The sequence below is a fragment of the Nothoprocta perdicaria genome, unplaced genomic scaffold, assembly GCF_003342845.1.
Source record: "Nothoprocta perdicaria isolate Ctin4 unplaced genomic scaffold, notPer1 scaffold_59, whole genome shotgun sequence".
In the NCBI taxonomy this organism is placed as follows: Eukaryota; Metazoa; Chordata; class Aves; order Tinamiformes; family Tinamidae; genus Nothoprocta; species Nothoprocta perdicaria.
Genome location: NW_020455854.1, coordinates 201,241 through 216,706, shown reverse-complemented (window position 1 = coordinate 216,706; position 15,466 = coordinate 201,241). Strand labels below are relative to the sequence as shown.

At 46.3% G+C, this 15,466-nt stretch overlaps 1 protein-coding gene across 1 annotated transcript; it reads right to left on the bottom strand.

Moving 5' to 3' along the window:
• Positions 1-121: 121 nt before the first annotated feature.
• Positions 122-15,279, bottom strand: MPG (N-methylpurine DNA glycosylase). Its single transcript, XM_026048948.1, has 5 exons — positions 15,192-15,279; positions 12,523-12,633; positions 11,671-11,896; positions 8,457-8,661; positions 122-625 (listed from the first exon to the last, which is right to left on the bottom strand). The coding sequence occupies exons 3-5, from the start codon at positions 11,890-11,892 to the stop codon at positions 231-233; spliced, it is 822 nt and encodes a 273-aa protein (XP_025904733.1). The 5' UTR covers positions 11,893-11,896; positions 12,523-12,633; positions 15,192-15,279; the 3' UTR covers positions 122-230.
• Positions 15,280-15,466: the final 187 nt, after the last annotated feature.

Genomic DNA, 15,466 nt, shown 5'->3' with positions numbered 1-15,466 from the left:
TGGATCCATTCACAAGGAAGGGACCAGTCCTTGGTGCCCTGGATGGCCCCTGTTTCAGCAGTGTGCCCCACAGATAAAAACTCCTCCACACTTTGTTCATGGTGATAAAGAACCTTTATTGTTAAAACCCCCAAGCCACCATCCTGTGCTCGCCGCTGCCAGGACAGAGCTTGAAGCTGTTGTATGGAGTGCAGCTCAAGTCCTGCTCTTTGGARCTCCTGCAAGACTAGTCAGCTCAAGGAGGAGCAGCTCAGTGCTGCCATCTCTCTCTCCACCTTCTTGTCAACAACACTCACATATTTGTTGCCTCTTAAATAAAACCTCAGAGGTTTCTGTGCCCACTCTCCCCTGTTGCCAATGCCAATCCTGGCCGTAGCCACCACATCCTGTTCTCCCTGCGGTTTGGTCCCAGGCACCACCCAAATGGCTGCGTCTCGAGCCAGATCCCTTTGGTCAAAATCCTTGTCGATRGCGAAGGCCTGGCACAGCTTGGAGGGCCCGTTGCAGAGCTGCCAGTCCTTGAGCGCCGTCGTGGGGGCCTTCCTGGCCGCGCTGCGCAGCGCTCGCATCGCATCCAGATTCTCCAGCGGCTCCAGTGAGCGAAGCAGGACAGCAGCCCCCTCCCCTGCGCAGGACAAGAGCCAGGGGTCAGTACCGCCTGAGCTGGGGACAGGGACAGGAGGTCCCCAGTGGTGCTGGTGGCCGCCTGCAGGGCGCAGGGCTCACACATCACTGCAGGCACCACCATCCCGCTGCAGTGACACGCTGTTTAACCACATGCAAACTGAGACTAAGACAGGCACCAAGAACCTCTCGAATTTTAGCCCCAGTCAAAGCACTGAAATTAGCTCTGAGCCTCTGGCTCCACTTAGCTTCAAGGAGGAGACTCTGGCATCAGCTGCGAACCCCATGGCCACTGCACTCCCTCCCCTATTCTGAATAGGTTTAAGAAAAGAATGGTTTAGGAAGCCTGTTCTAATAGGAAAGAGGGATTACAAATTTAAACACTCAATTCTAGATCTGTTAGTAGGGGACATGAACATGGCTTTGTGCAATTACATGCTCACAAGTGGCTTTACATTTCTGACCATGAGATGCAAGGCCAGTGAGTGCCGTGTCAGCAGAGATGCCATTTCTGTGCCAAGGGATGAAGGGCACTTTTCTCCAAGCTGATTTATCATCTTGGCATTTCGGAAACACCAGCTTCCCACAGCGACTGTGACCAGCTGCTCCCTGAAACTGGCGGCAGCGAAGCAGAGGTGCAGCCCTGAATACCGAAATTGTTCCTGGGCAAGACATGCCAGCCAGCGTGTGACATAAGCACTTCCCAGGGGGTTTCCATCAGACCACAGGGGACGCCTTGTCATGACCCCGCGGGGGCGAGCACAGAGCTTRGCGGAGGGGACTCTGCTGCCCCACAGGCAGCCCTTGTGCCGGGGCCGCCCACGACATTCCTGCTCTTTGGCATCTGCGTGAATCTCCTCTCCAGCCTCGCACATCTGGAGCCACGTTCAAGCCTGGCAAAATCTTCTCAGATAGATCTTCCAGGGCCTGCAGTTTCTAAAACTTCAGCCTAGCTCGGGTTTTGTACAAGTCCCACACTGAATTACCCTCCTGGGCTCCCAGCTGAGCAAACCAAGCAGCGTTTCTTGCTTTTGAAGCGTGGCTCTTGCCTCGAACTGCAGCGAGCCCCCACTGCCCCCRCTGCCCTCAACAGACTCCCTTCCAGCAGCTGTCAGCAAGCTGTGTCCAGGCACCCCCTCCTCTGGCCAAGGGGACTGATGCTAATCTGGCAGCCAAAAGCAGCTGCCCTGGCTACAGAGATTTGGAGCTCAACGTTCATTTGCGATTTTTAAGAACATATTGCACATCCTAATTCTGCTTTTCATCCATGCACAGGGAAACGGCCTCTGCTTAGGGATGATGTCTCGCTCGCCAGCAGCAGCTGTGGGATGCTGAGCAATTGCTAGCTACACTACTTGCCTTCATCCCTCCCTCACAAAGGCAAGTGGAAGCTGTGGTTACATGAGACCTAAATGGAGTCCTTGGGAAGCGATAGGAGCGTTCAAACTCCATGCGCTGCGGGGCATGTGCACGGCAGAGGCAGGAGGTACCTGCCCCTGCCGGCCCCTCGTGCGTTTCCAGCAGGCAGTGCTCACAATATTTTGGGCTGTGCGTGACACGGACACCCCGCTGCTCTGAGTCRGCAGCCTCCGAATGCTGAGCAGCAGCAGCGGCTTTGGGAAGCAGGGCACACAGCAGGCAGGATACACGGGCACGAGTCCGGGGCAGCTGTGATTGAGCTGCTGCCTTCTCGGGCCCGCCTGCCGCCCATGGGCTGGGACAGGTCCTGCTCTTGCACCTTGGAATTTTACTCAGTTCCTGAAGAGCAGTTGAATCCTTCCAGCTCGTTCCTGTCTGCCAGTGCCGGACCATCCTTTCTCCCTCTCCGCAGCCTGCAGGAGTCTGGAGTCAGAGGCTGCCTGACAGAGATGCAGCCACCAACATGCCAGCAGCAGCAGCATGAGCTCCGTGTTCCCATCCAGAGGTGCTTTAACCCTCGTGCCAAATAGAGACACTTTGGATAAGAGTTCAGAGCTGCAAACTGGGGTCTAGCAGCAAGGCAGAAGGTAGTTCTTACCCAGTGCAGCTAGAAGTCATAAAATGATAGGGACATCCCACACGCCTTGTGCAGCTTGCTGCTCCTTCCTGGGCCGGGCTCCAGCTCTCATTCTTGGAAACAGCCCTTGGCTGCTGGAGAGAAGAAAATTCTCTCCTCTCTCCACCCATCTGACTCACTGCTCCCAAAACACTTCCTTCAGAGCCTGAGCCCAAAAGTTACGAGGAAGTCCGGGCCTTGTGACCCTGGGTCTGGGTAGAGGATCACCAGTTGTTAATAGCTATTACTTCAGGTCTGTCAACAAAATGCTCAGATTGGCAAATGCTGGCTGAACAAATCACAGCAAAGCCAAAGAGAGGCTCGACGTGGTGGCATTGACTCCTCCTGCAGGGAGGCCCCCGACGTCCATCAGCCAGGATATGCAGTAGGAATCGTGCACGCTGAAAGACAACTGTAATGTTTTTATAAAAACTTTTGTCACCTAGGATTTCTCCGACTATATTCATGTATTRAAAAACCACACGCTGATTGATGCACTCGATCCAGCAGAATTGGACCCAGGGACAGGATGACCTTTCACAGCTAAAATTCACGTGGTTCTRCTTTAGCTTGGTGATGTGCACACAGATTTCCACACATGTGGTGACAGAGTATTTTGAGACCGCCCTTCACCTCATTATGGTTTTATGAATGCAAAAATAACAGTTAAGAGAAATGAAAGTGCAAAAAGCTGAAATCCACTGAATGCTTAACCGACAGTATCTCAACTTCTTGCTCCAACGAGGTGGCAAAGCAACGGGCAACAGCTGGAGGGCTTTTGGTGCCTCTTGGCAGCAGTGAGCCGGGCTGGGCACATACTGGGCTGCAGACATTGGTTCTGATCTGACCTGAGTTACAGTGACAGTGTCTCAAGGTTAAACTGTTGCTGCTGGAGGTGCTCTGTCCAGCGCCTCTGCCACCCCGCTTTGCGCGTCAAGCACATTGCCCACACGCAGGTGACACTGCAGAACCTGCTATTAAAAAAGCCAGTGCTGTGAGTTGACACATCAAAACAAGGCAAAGGGCCGGAGTCCCACATGTCACATAGCTTCTTGACATATCCTGAGCTGATGAAGTGTCAAGCAGGCCCCAGCACCATTCCAGTCAGTGTCTGGCTGCTTTCTAAATGAAGGCTGCTGCAGCGGGACAGGCCGTGAGCAGCATTTCTGGTAGGGGAAGAAGCAGTACAGGTACAGCCCTGCACTTTGATCTCTCTCCAGTAAAAAGTCTGCTGCTTTCATTAAGCCACAGCTCCAAATCAGCATGCTGGCCGCTCGCTTAGGAGCCTGAGGAGCAGCAGGACAGCTGTCACTGCTGGGGCTGAGGAGGATGTCCTGCTTCTCTTAACTGCTTCCTCTCCTCCCACAAGGATCCTGGAATTTAAGTGGCCTCCAAACTAGGTAGTTTCATGTTCACCAGCACAGTTACAGCTCTCCAGCAGGGGCCCCGACAAGCTGGGGAATAACAGTGCTCAACGCAGTACGAAGGTTTCAACGCAGAAAGGACATTTCCAACCCACGGGGAGAGATGACCCTTTTGCAAGCAGCTGGGCTCCTCTGCGGAACCCTGCAGAGTACAGAAAACTCATACCAAGCCCTCAGAAAGCTGCACTTCTAAGCACTTACTGTGCTAAAAAGGTAATTAGTTACCTAAACRAGAGAGCGAGCTCAGGATCTGATAGCCTTGGTGCACAAATACTTCCAGGTCCTGCCTTACCAAACACTCTCTCAGCCTCTTGCCCCATGCCACCATTATCAGGACTGCAGGGAGGATCAAGGCACTGTGTTCAGCTCTTTTTAAAGCATGAGAAGGTCCCAATGAGAGAGGTAGGAAATTAGCAGCGATAAATTAGTTCTGTTTTTACAGACTGTTTTCTCTCTGCTTTGCTGCATTGAGAGTCACTGTCTTGTGCATTCCTTAGGGAACAGGGAGGCCSAGAGCATTCAGGGGAGACTGTTTTTCTAAGACAACAATAAGGATGTAAGAGATAAATAGGGTGCTAAGTGTTCTGTTAAACTCCCTCCAATTCCCCACCAGCCCTACCTTCACAGGGCTGGCTTGCAGCTATTTAAAAAGAGGGATATGAAGTGTTTTTGTTGGCTGCAGTCATGGAGAAAGCAGATCCTGGAGGCGCTGTTTGAAGCACCATGAAAGCAAGTTACTAGTATTCACCCTGTTCTGGGTATATTTAGGGACTTCTCTGTACTGGAAACTTAGCTTCTCCTTTGGAGAGRGGAAAAAACAGAGAGGCTGTTATATTTATCTGGAAACAGCCAGGAGTACCCTGATAKGGGAATTAATTGTGCTCTGCTATGCAGTAAGGGAGCAGGCAGGGTGGAGAACTTGCACAGTGAGTCTTGGAGTCTCTTACTCAAACAGCAATCCCTGTTGCTTTCGGCAGGTAGAATTTCTGAGGGATTCTCAACCATTAACTACAGGTAAAATATTTGCTACACTCTTATCAAAGTGTTTGGAAAAGCAGAGTTCAACCTTTCTTTCCACAATCTTTTAGTGGAGATCAAAGATTTTAACTTTTCCTCCTTATTATTCTGATAAAGGACAAGCGAGTGCAGCACATATGCACTCCAGAGACTTTCTRTCTTGAAGGAGGGGAGGAGAACGGGGGCATTTCTCACTGCTTCTTGATAACTTGACTGGTGATGGCAAAAATAAAATAAAAAAGGCACTATGCCAGGACAGGGTAGTTTAACTTAGCTGCAGTTCTCAGCTCCTTCCATCCTTAACTATCTTCACACATCCACAGACACACAAATCTCCTAAAAGCTGGATCCCAGACAAACAGCCTGAGATTCTGTTCYGATTTTCCTGCTATTTGTACTCCCATCCATCTTTCCAAGAATTCATTATTGATTTTTAGTTAGTGCTAGCTTTAAACATCTAAAACTGCACCAGATCTCAGTTAAGCTTTGTTAAAAATAATATATGATTCCAAGAGTAGTTTGAGGCCATTTGCCCAGTGGCCAAAGAGAAACAGCATCTTTCAAGAAAGAATCATTAAAGAATCTCTGAGAACTGGCTGGCTGGGATGTGGATGTTGTAGAAGATGCTAAGCACACATTCATCTGCTGAAATCAACCTGAAGTTCTCCYCTAAATCTTACATCATTCAGTCTGAACTTTGCTAACACACAGGTCAAAGTCAAAATGTCTCCAGGCTAAGGAAAGGGTCATTTTGTGTGTGTTCAAAGACCATCAAAGGATCCACAAAAGACCTTTACCCTATTCCCTTCTCAGCTCCTCCAATTTGCTACCCCAGCAAAACCATAGGTATTCTCAGATTCAAACCCCAGCTCTTAAATAAAGCAAGTTGCACTGTTGTCCTGAAATCTGTGTGCGTGCCTGGACTAGTTCTCCTCCTCCTCTCCATCTATAGAAGAATACAACAGAGCTGGAAGTGATTCAGCGACAGGCAACCAGGATGATCAAAGTTAGSGACTGGCTTTGGAGGGGAAGCCTAAGGAAGAAATAACTAAGTAGGCTCAAAATCTTCAGCCTGGAAGACAGCTGAGAGGGATATATGAAAGATCCAGGGAGATCAGAGGAGGCAGAAGATGATATATGGGAATGGATATAATCACCCCACRGCCTCTGCTGTTTAACCCCTGCTGCTCTGCAGCTATACGCTKCCTAAATCCCAGCAAAGTGCAGTCAGGCTCTGGGATGTCACCGGGAATGTGTCCCTGGAAAAGGCAAAGTGTCCTCTCAGTAATCTGTGCTTCTATCTTCCAAGTGACACCTTCATGAATTGTGTTGTTCATTATCTCTTTATAATCTCCTGGTCAGTTATTCAGCCTTTCAGGTTTTAATGGCATCTCCACAGAGACCCTGAACTACTCAGGTATTTTGCATTAAATTCTGTGCTCAAAGCTAATGAAAACAGACACATCAGAAAATTCTGTGCACAGAGATGACGAAAACAGACACATCAGAAAATCATATTATAAGGGACCAAGCTAAACTACAACAGACCTTATATTTTAACAAGACTCTGTATGTAGCAAATTGTTCACAAAGGACTATACTCACATTTCCTTTAGTGAAAATTACCTTGTGTTTCTACATGGCCACAGCAATTATAAATGAAATTCCCAAGATCTGTCAGGTAGCCAGAAAAACRAACGTTTCTGCCTTCTCCCAAAGTGGGCAGATGCAACCACAAGAGATGACTTCCTCAATCTTCCTTCGTACTGAGCAACAGGACAAGCTCCTCTCTATCTAGGTGAAGATGGGCAAAGCATCTCAGATAGAAATTGCTCCCTCAACAAATTGTTTCTTTCAACAAATTGGCACATGAGCAACTAAGCTGAAGGAGTAACTGCTGCTTATGTAAGTGCATCCAGTGACGTGGGACATGCACAACGATGCTATTTACTTCAGTGGGTTCCTGAAAAGGTGCTGATGAAAGCTGTACTTTGTGTCAGCATAGCTGTAGCAATGCAAGAGCAAGAGCTGGCTAATGGAGAATATAGCAAAAATCAGCTCCATCACAGCAGTGAGGAGCTCTTTGGCTCATTTCTTACAACGCTAAACAGAGGATCGAAGGGGAAATTTCACAAAGCATAAAGTTCAAAGAAATCTTTACCATTCAAAGATTTAACTTTTTTTTTTTTTAAGAAGAACTACTAATCTAATATTTTGAACACTTAAAATTGCATCCTGAATAAAGACCCACTCTGCTTTTGTTATCTGAGCAGATTTGGCAGGGATGTAGTAATGGAGTTCACATGTGTTCATCCATCAGACACCAGACTTTCCCTTAGGAAGCCAGGCTCTTCCCCCACAGCGTAACCTGGCACCGTTTTGCTGCTTGGCTCTTGCCCAAAGGCCAAGACCTGAGGATTCCTGGTCACTGTTACAACATTTGCTTTCTACTTATTAGCACACAATTCTTTTTTGCCAAGCTGTATCTTTGTACTGGTGAAAAACAAGAGAATCTTTTTTGAGATTTTTGAAGCTAAATGAATATTTGTTGTCCTGCCATTTCACTATGTCTGTGTAACCGATAACTTTATTGCAAGGCAAACTGTGATCCTGAGAGGAAATCAGGGGAAAAAAAAGGGTTAAAAGTAACACCTGCTTGTTAAGAGGAGCTGTGAAAGAAGAGTCTCGGTAAATGCCAGAATCTTTTGAGGTCTTGCCTGCCAGTGCYGATCCCATTTCCCTTGTTAGTGAGAGGTGAATTACTTATCTTGAGAAAGAAAACAAGGTTGAAGATTCTGCATTGGTGGGTTTGTTAAAGATACATCAAAGCACCTAAAATGCTCCTATGGGATCCTTGACTAAGCTTGGGATATCTCAGACCTTTTTGTTTTTCTGGTCTCTGAGGATGAAGATAAACAACAGAAGATTTTTTGTCACATCAGGAGAAATCAAGGTTTAGGCTCCTTAASTAGACTCTAAATTTATTTCTAAATGATAACCTTTCAGAAGCAGCTTGCTGAATGGCATGAATAAGGCAGCCGTTCAGGTCATCAAATCCTCCATCCTGCTCCCACTTTAAATTCCAGTGTGTCTCTGTGGCTCATACAGCTCCAGCTAGGACTCAAACTCCTCTGTCTACTCACCGTGAAGCCAGGGATGAACCTGCTTGCCATTTGAAAGCTCATGTGTTGTCCAAAACTTTATGCTTAATTTAGGTCCCAAGGAAAAGAGTGTGGCAGCAAGTCACTGACTTCACAGACTCCACAAGAACTCACAAGAGGCTGTAACAGGGTGAGCATGGCTAGAAATATCAGACCTGTGCTGCAGGAATGACACCTCTTCCAGTCTCAACTTACCTTGGCTGGAAATATTCACGCAGAAATAGATCCCGTAGATCTGATACACATACAAAGTCCCTGGTTTCATGAACATCGCCGTGTTTCGTTGAGTTTGCTTCCCACCTTTGGAGTGGGAAGCCTCATCTTCCCCGCCCAGATAAGCTTCTGTTTCAACAATCCTCCCCCGGAGCTCTCTGCCATCAGGAAGTTTGCGAACTAAAATCTGAAGTAAAGGTCAGAGTGCATCAGTTAGCAACGTGCCACACAAAATAACCCCAGCAAGAGCTCTGGAAACAAAGAGTGAGGGGAAAAAAATTCCCTCCTCTCCCTCTAGACCACCCCGTAAGCTAACAGCAACTCTTCYAGCATCTACTGGCTGGGACACATCCCAGAACAAGAACTTTTTATCTGTCATTTACCCCAACAAATGTCTGGAATGTTTGAATGTGGTGGTATCACACAGAAAAATTTTATGACCCTATAGGCACTAAACCAGCCATCGCCCCAGGCCAGAGCACTGCTTCTGTGGTTATTATCTTTATTCTCCACCCRACCCCGCCAGGATATCTAATGGTGTAAGAGAATAAGCACCATCAGTGCCAACTCTGGAGCATCATAAAGTTTATATTCTTTAGATTGGAAGAAATATGTCATTGGCGTAATTAAATAATCCAAAGAAAGAATTAAAAAAGAAAAGCTAGTCCCTAACCGTACACATAATCATGACCAAGCTATTCATGTATTTTCCACACTGCAGAGATGGGCRGTATTTGAAAGCTGGGAACAAGGTTCAGGCAGACAATAACAGATCTTTGTTACTTCAATGTGTTCTCAGCTGCTGTTACCTCCTTAAATAATATAAAGTAGATGGAAAATAAAATGACCCTGAACAGATTCTCTTGAAAAATAATTWAAAAAAACCCCTCTAAGCTCTATGTAATGTTTTTTGTGATTGAACCTGATTTCTAAACATCTCAGTTTGCCTAATGTGTGCTTATAAAATACATCAGCGTAGTCTTATTTGGGCAACAGCTATCAGTTTAATTCTACGATATTCTATGCTTCCATATTTCAGAACAAGCGATTCTGAAATGACCGTCAAGAAACAGCTGAACTCCTGTCTGGTCTTTGCCCTGGATAGYTGACGCAGTTGCCCTTCGGATCCCGTATGGATGCTCCAGAAGTCTGTCTCCAATGCTGCAACTCCTACGTAGCGCGGTTGTCCTGCAGCACTTTCCAAATCATTGAGCAGTTTGTGTTTTCATGAAAAAAGCAGTGACTTCAGAAAAGCTCTGGTCTTTAGTCACTGAACACCCCAGAGCACACCCACGTGGCCAAAATTCCCTTCCAAGATGATGAAATTCAACAGTAACATTATGGAATGAGCAGACATTTCCCTGACTCTTCAGGCATATCAAATATCCACATTTGAAATGCAAACAGGGAGCATGCAAACTCTTTGTACTAAATGCTGGTTTTAGAGTTTTTTGTTTCTCATCAGGGATCTTTCTTGGCATTAAGAAGGTTCCTTTTGAGAGGCTGTTTATAGCTTGTATGACTGGGTATTTTTTTGTTTTCAGTGGAGGAGAGTTCGAGTATCTTGTTTTAGGTACCTAATACTAATATAAGGAGCACCTCCAAAACCTGTTAGAATGAAGACAGTGAATGAAACACAATTAACATTGTAGTTCTGTTTATAAGAGACTAAATTGGCTCAGACCAAGGGGTTATATACTATATAAAATCTGAAGTTAATACAGAACTCTTCTAGCTGGTAAAACAGGAAAAGTATTAGGACTAAACTATCAGCCTCCCAGAGTGATTGAGTGCATAGGAACATCTGAGTCATTAAGACAACAGCAACCACGTTGATTCTGGGAAAATTCAGGTATCCCCATGTAGCCTGGGTTAATCTGACAGTGGGCTGGGATGCTGATACAATTAAGTGCTTCACTGAATGGGTGAGCAGGGATCCTACAAGAGAAGTCTGAACTTTCAAACCGATCCAGAGCAGAAAGAGAAACGTTCAGGACTGCATCCCTGAAAACTGACTTTGTGTCATGATCATGAAGTACAGTCTCCTTGCACAAGCAATACTGACCAAAAATAACCTGCTACAGTAGTGCTTCCCAGCAAAAAGGGGAAGCTGTGTAAAATGAGGAAGCCTGTTAGGAAGAACCTAAAAGAGGCTGCCAAAGGTTAAAACAGGAAAAGCAAAAGCTCTAGCAGGATGTCTATAAACAGAGCAAATGTACATGACGTTTCASAGGCAGATTTGGGAAGACCAGAAAAAAACCTAGCAGGGTTAAAAAGCAGACCAGAGCCAATGACAAGTAGGACAACATCCATCAAAAAACAAAGCTAGACACCGCAAAATTGGCCAAAACCAACAGTTAGTGGAACAAATTCCTGAAGTTATCTAAACCAATGAGAAGTCAGAGAGTTTGTTGGTTCTACAGACAACAAAGGTATAAAAAAGGACAAAAGAGCTCGGAAAAGATACGGTCATAGCAGAAAAACTAAAAGCACCCTTTGCAATTGTGTTTGGGATATCTCWGGCTGAAATTCTCTTTTTCTAAAGACAACAGCGGAGGAACAGCCTCCCCTGAAAAAAGGATTATTAGCTCAGTGTGTCTGCCAACACACTAAGTCATTCAGGTTAATAAAAATAAAGCAGTGCAAGATACAACATTCCAATATACAGGGCAGCATGAAAGGAAGGATGAGGCAGTCTCCTGAACTTTCAGATAAGAATGAAATATTCCAATATGCTATGATAATGGATACTGGTCAATCTTCCGTTCTATTGGAATCACAARGTATTAAACCTGAAGCAGGGAAGGAGGTGATGCTGGCTGCAGAGCATTGATTTTCTCTGGGCAAAGCAAAAGTCAAAAAAGGAGGAATATCTACAGTGAAAATAATGGACTTGAAATAACCTTCAAACCAGAACCAGCAAAGTGCATTTCAGAAAGAAAAAAGGGAGGAATAAGAAGCTAATTCTGAAATGTGACTGTAAGCTGATCTTGAAAAAATACTCCTCTGATTTCATCGAAAACAGATTTAGTTATTAGTCTAACTTCAGTGAATTTAACACAAAAATGAACAAGCACTGTAATCCTAAAAGAGCAAAGCTGTGGCATCAAGCTGTAGAATGAGAATTTCATCTGCTTACATTAAGTTATTAGCTAGCACATGCTCCAGTAAAATACTCTGAGTATTCATGTCTTACCTGTCCCAGAAGAGACTTGGCCAGACTAATACAGGGTTGGTTAAAAAAATCTGATTCTAGTTGGTGAGAATTTTTCTTCTCTACTACAAAATACTTGCTGCTTTTTGGAGAAGAATCCCTGTCAGGAGTGACATTCAGGTTCTCCAAGCCATCAAAAGGAGCGATGCTGGACTTGCTTTGGAGAGCACTTAACTGAGCCAACAGCTTTCTTTTTCTTGGCATAATTCTGGAAATTTGATATAAACATCATTAGAAATATAAAACCTCCTCAAAAGTAACTCATTTCTGCAAACCTGCATTTCTGTATGTCTCTTCTTAACAGTGAATCTCAAAGCTATACCTAATGGGACAAACTAGGCAAACGAATAAAGCAGGTGACATATTTTGCCCTGTCTCCATCAGGCTGTGTGAATATTTGGCTTTCCTAACAAGAAAATGCAAAACTGCAGTTTGTGGTTTAATTTTTCATGGACTGTCATGGAAAAGGAATTCTGCTCCACTTAGCAGTAAAAACAAAGTTTGCAAACTGTTAAGAAATCCAGAATTTGAAAACAATGAGCCACTAAAATATGCTTCTTTCCTAGAATTCAAGTAAGCTCTTAAGCAGCTCAAAGAGGATATGAAACACCTACCTCAGAAACTGTGCCGACTCAGCAGGCTCATGGATGGGATATGTAATTAATCATTTTATACAGTAATCTAACTGGTTAAGAATGTTAATCTACTCAGGACACAGAAGATTTGAGTGGGAAAATGCCCCATTTACACTCACAGTAACAAACTCATTTCTCTCTCATGCCGTAGAAATGCTTGTGTAAGTATCTCTACAAGGAAAACTTTAAATTCACCTACCAAAGAAAGGAATAGTGTCTGTTCCAGGCCACAGTATATATTTCTTCTAGGTTTGTCACCAATTCAGCATGCAGACTTCAAAAAGCAGTTTTCTGTGCCTCGTCCTTATACCTGCCAATCAGGAACATACTTATTTATTCACTGTATAAAACATTCTATAATCTTTGCTGGTTAACAGCATCATGTTGGAGCCTAGGGGCAATGAATTAGCACCACTGCTGCAACTAGCTTTGGTTGCATGGTTTGGTTTATTTTACTGCAAAAGCACCTGCAAAAGCGAGCTGTGATCTTGGAGGGTTGCATGTGCTGCACTGGGTTCTTGCTGCGTGCTCAGAACCTCCTAGGATAGGCTAAGAGCTTATGGATCTGCAGGGCATGACACCAAGAGCACGTCAGGAGCTCAAAGAAATCATTAGGTTTTAAAAATGGCAACAACTTTCATCATCAGAAACATTCTGCATCTCAGTCTGATGTTTCCCATAAAGAAAAACAAACCAAACACCTCAGTAATATTTTTCTTGAACTACCCTGGAACAGACTGAGCAATGTCCTTCAGCAAGAGTCACAATGAACAGTGCCACTTCCCAGTACAGTTACTTTCTGCTTCAGAAGCACCATCAAGACACATACACATAAACACATGCAGCAGAAAATTTCATCAGCATGACCTGCAGAGAGGTGGTTTGATATTTATTCCAAACATCTAATTCCTTCCTGCAGTAATTCATTGATGTTAAAGATGCAGAATGACCRACTCTAGGGCATATACTTTCCTGAACTGTAGCTTGCAGCTGCATTTGCTCAAACAAAACTTGCCTGGTGCCCTTTACAAGTGAGGATCTTTGTCTGGAACAAAGAGTGAGAATGGGAAAAAACGGTTGCAGGAAGGGGCAGAAGAGGCAAACTTCCCATATCACATAGACCTCCCTGGAGTCAACCAAAGGAATGCTTCCCACTGAGGTCGGTACCTCCAGCCTTCTCTGACAGCATTAACTGGAATTTCCAGTTCATCAGCGATACATAAAGACATGCACAAAGTATGGACAATTTTTATGGGGCATTAACTCATTTGGTAGTTTGTGCTGCTGTGGAATGCAACATCAGAAACGGCCTGAGCTGCCTGGCATTTGCTGCCTTTCCAATTAGGCAGTTCTTAAAAGGTGCAAKTGCTTTCATGTGAATGCGATCCTGGCAGCCCCAGGGCACTTGTGCTTGCCCTGCTATGGGCTGACCCTCTCCAGACTTCAGCATCTTCAGCTCTCATTAGAAACTGCAGGAAGTCACTGCCTGGCAGCCTTGAATACARCAACTAAAAGCCTGTGAAAAGCAAAATGATGCAACAGACTTTATGGCTGTGAGTCAAAGGRCCAGCTCCACATCCAGTTCGGCAGAGCTGAAGTGGCTGTTAGCCCCTCAGAGGAGTCTGTGACCTGGGGAGAAAGAGGCCACATGATTTCTCTGGAGGTCAGGCCGGCTCCTCAGAGTGAAAGAAATGACTCAGCACTGAAATTCTGCACAGGGAACTTGAACTGCGCCACAGATCCACGCGCGGGGAATCCCAGCCACACTCGTGAGGCTGGCTTGCTGAGACACTGCTCAGGGCCATTAAACTGGGCCTGATCCAAGGCCTGATCCGCTATGAACTGCTCTCCTTACTGACACAGTTCCTTTCTGTTGGCACCCAGAGGAAGGACTTGTCCTACACRTGGCAGAACAGAATGGAGCACCAGTATAGAGCACTGCTGTACCACACAGCCTTGCCGCTGTGCGCTGGGCTCTGCATTAGCAAAACCAGCGCGCGGCTCCGACGCCGAGCGCGTGACAAGCCAGGGCTGCCAGTGCAGGCTAAGATAAATAGCTGAGGTCATGTCCACGCCGATGGTGAGCGCTGCAGAGCCCAGAACAAAGGCTGCGGGCCTCGCACAAAGCGGGACCTGAGGAAGGAGGGCCATTTCCTGGACGGCCTTGGAAAATTCGCTGTAGGAGACAAAACGAGCTTGTTCCGGGCAAGGGAGACCAGAAAAATGTGCATGATGTAACATGGGGCAAAATGCAAAACCCCCCTGGGAAACAAGATGCTTCCAGGAAGCCAGCGACTCACGGCTGCCTGCAGAGGCTGTGGAAATGGTTGAGTGCAGCGCTGAGCAAGGGGAGCAAACAGCTGCTCCCRTTGGCGTCACAGCGGCCTTGTCTCCTCTATCTTCATCCTCTCACAAAAAGACTGCATTGTCCCCAAAACAAGTTTGTGGGACATTGCTGTCAACCAAGTCTTTCCCCTCTACAGACCTGAACCATTGCATTTTTGTGCCATGTCACGTCCATCTGCACACGTTGCTTTTACTGCCTTTAGCTATGAAATCACTTTCTCACAAGATGTTTCTAATATCCGTTACCAATTCCATAATAACCCATTTACTTAATTTGGCTCCAAAATGACATAGGAGGTTGCAGAACAAAATYGACACGAAAGCCAGGAAAGTGCTGTGTAAATGTGCACTTCGAAAGTGTTGCTACACGTTAAAATGCATGGTTTAATGRGCAGATCCTGTAATGCTGCCTTCCCAGCCTCACGGGCACGCAGGAACTGGGGCTGCACATGCAGGAACCAGGGCTGCAGATGGAGGAGCTGGAACTGCACACACAGGATCCAGGGCCGCACACGCGTTTACCTCCAGTTCTCGTGGTCCCTGCCCGCTCTCTGCCCGCTTAGCGCACACGGAGCCCGATCCGGGCTGCTCGCGACGCACCACTCGGAGCGGCAGCGCTTGGCAACCCTGGTGATCGCGGCCCCGGAAGCCCATGGGCTCAGGCCGGCCAGCGCTTTCCATGCCCAGTGCAGCCAAGTGGCCCCAACGGGGCAGCAGCCGCATCGCTTCATCGCGCAGGAGGCAGCCGCGCGAGTTCCTGTGGCTGAGGGAGCCCCAGCCCGGCCTCCGAACAGGCC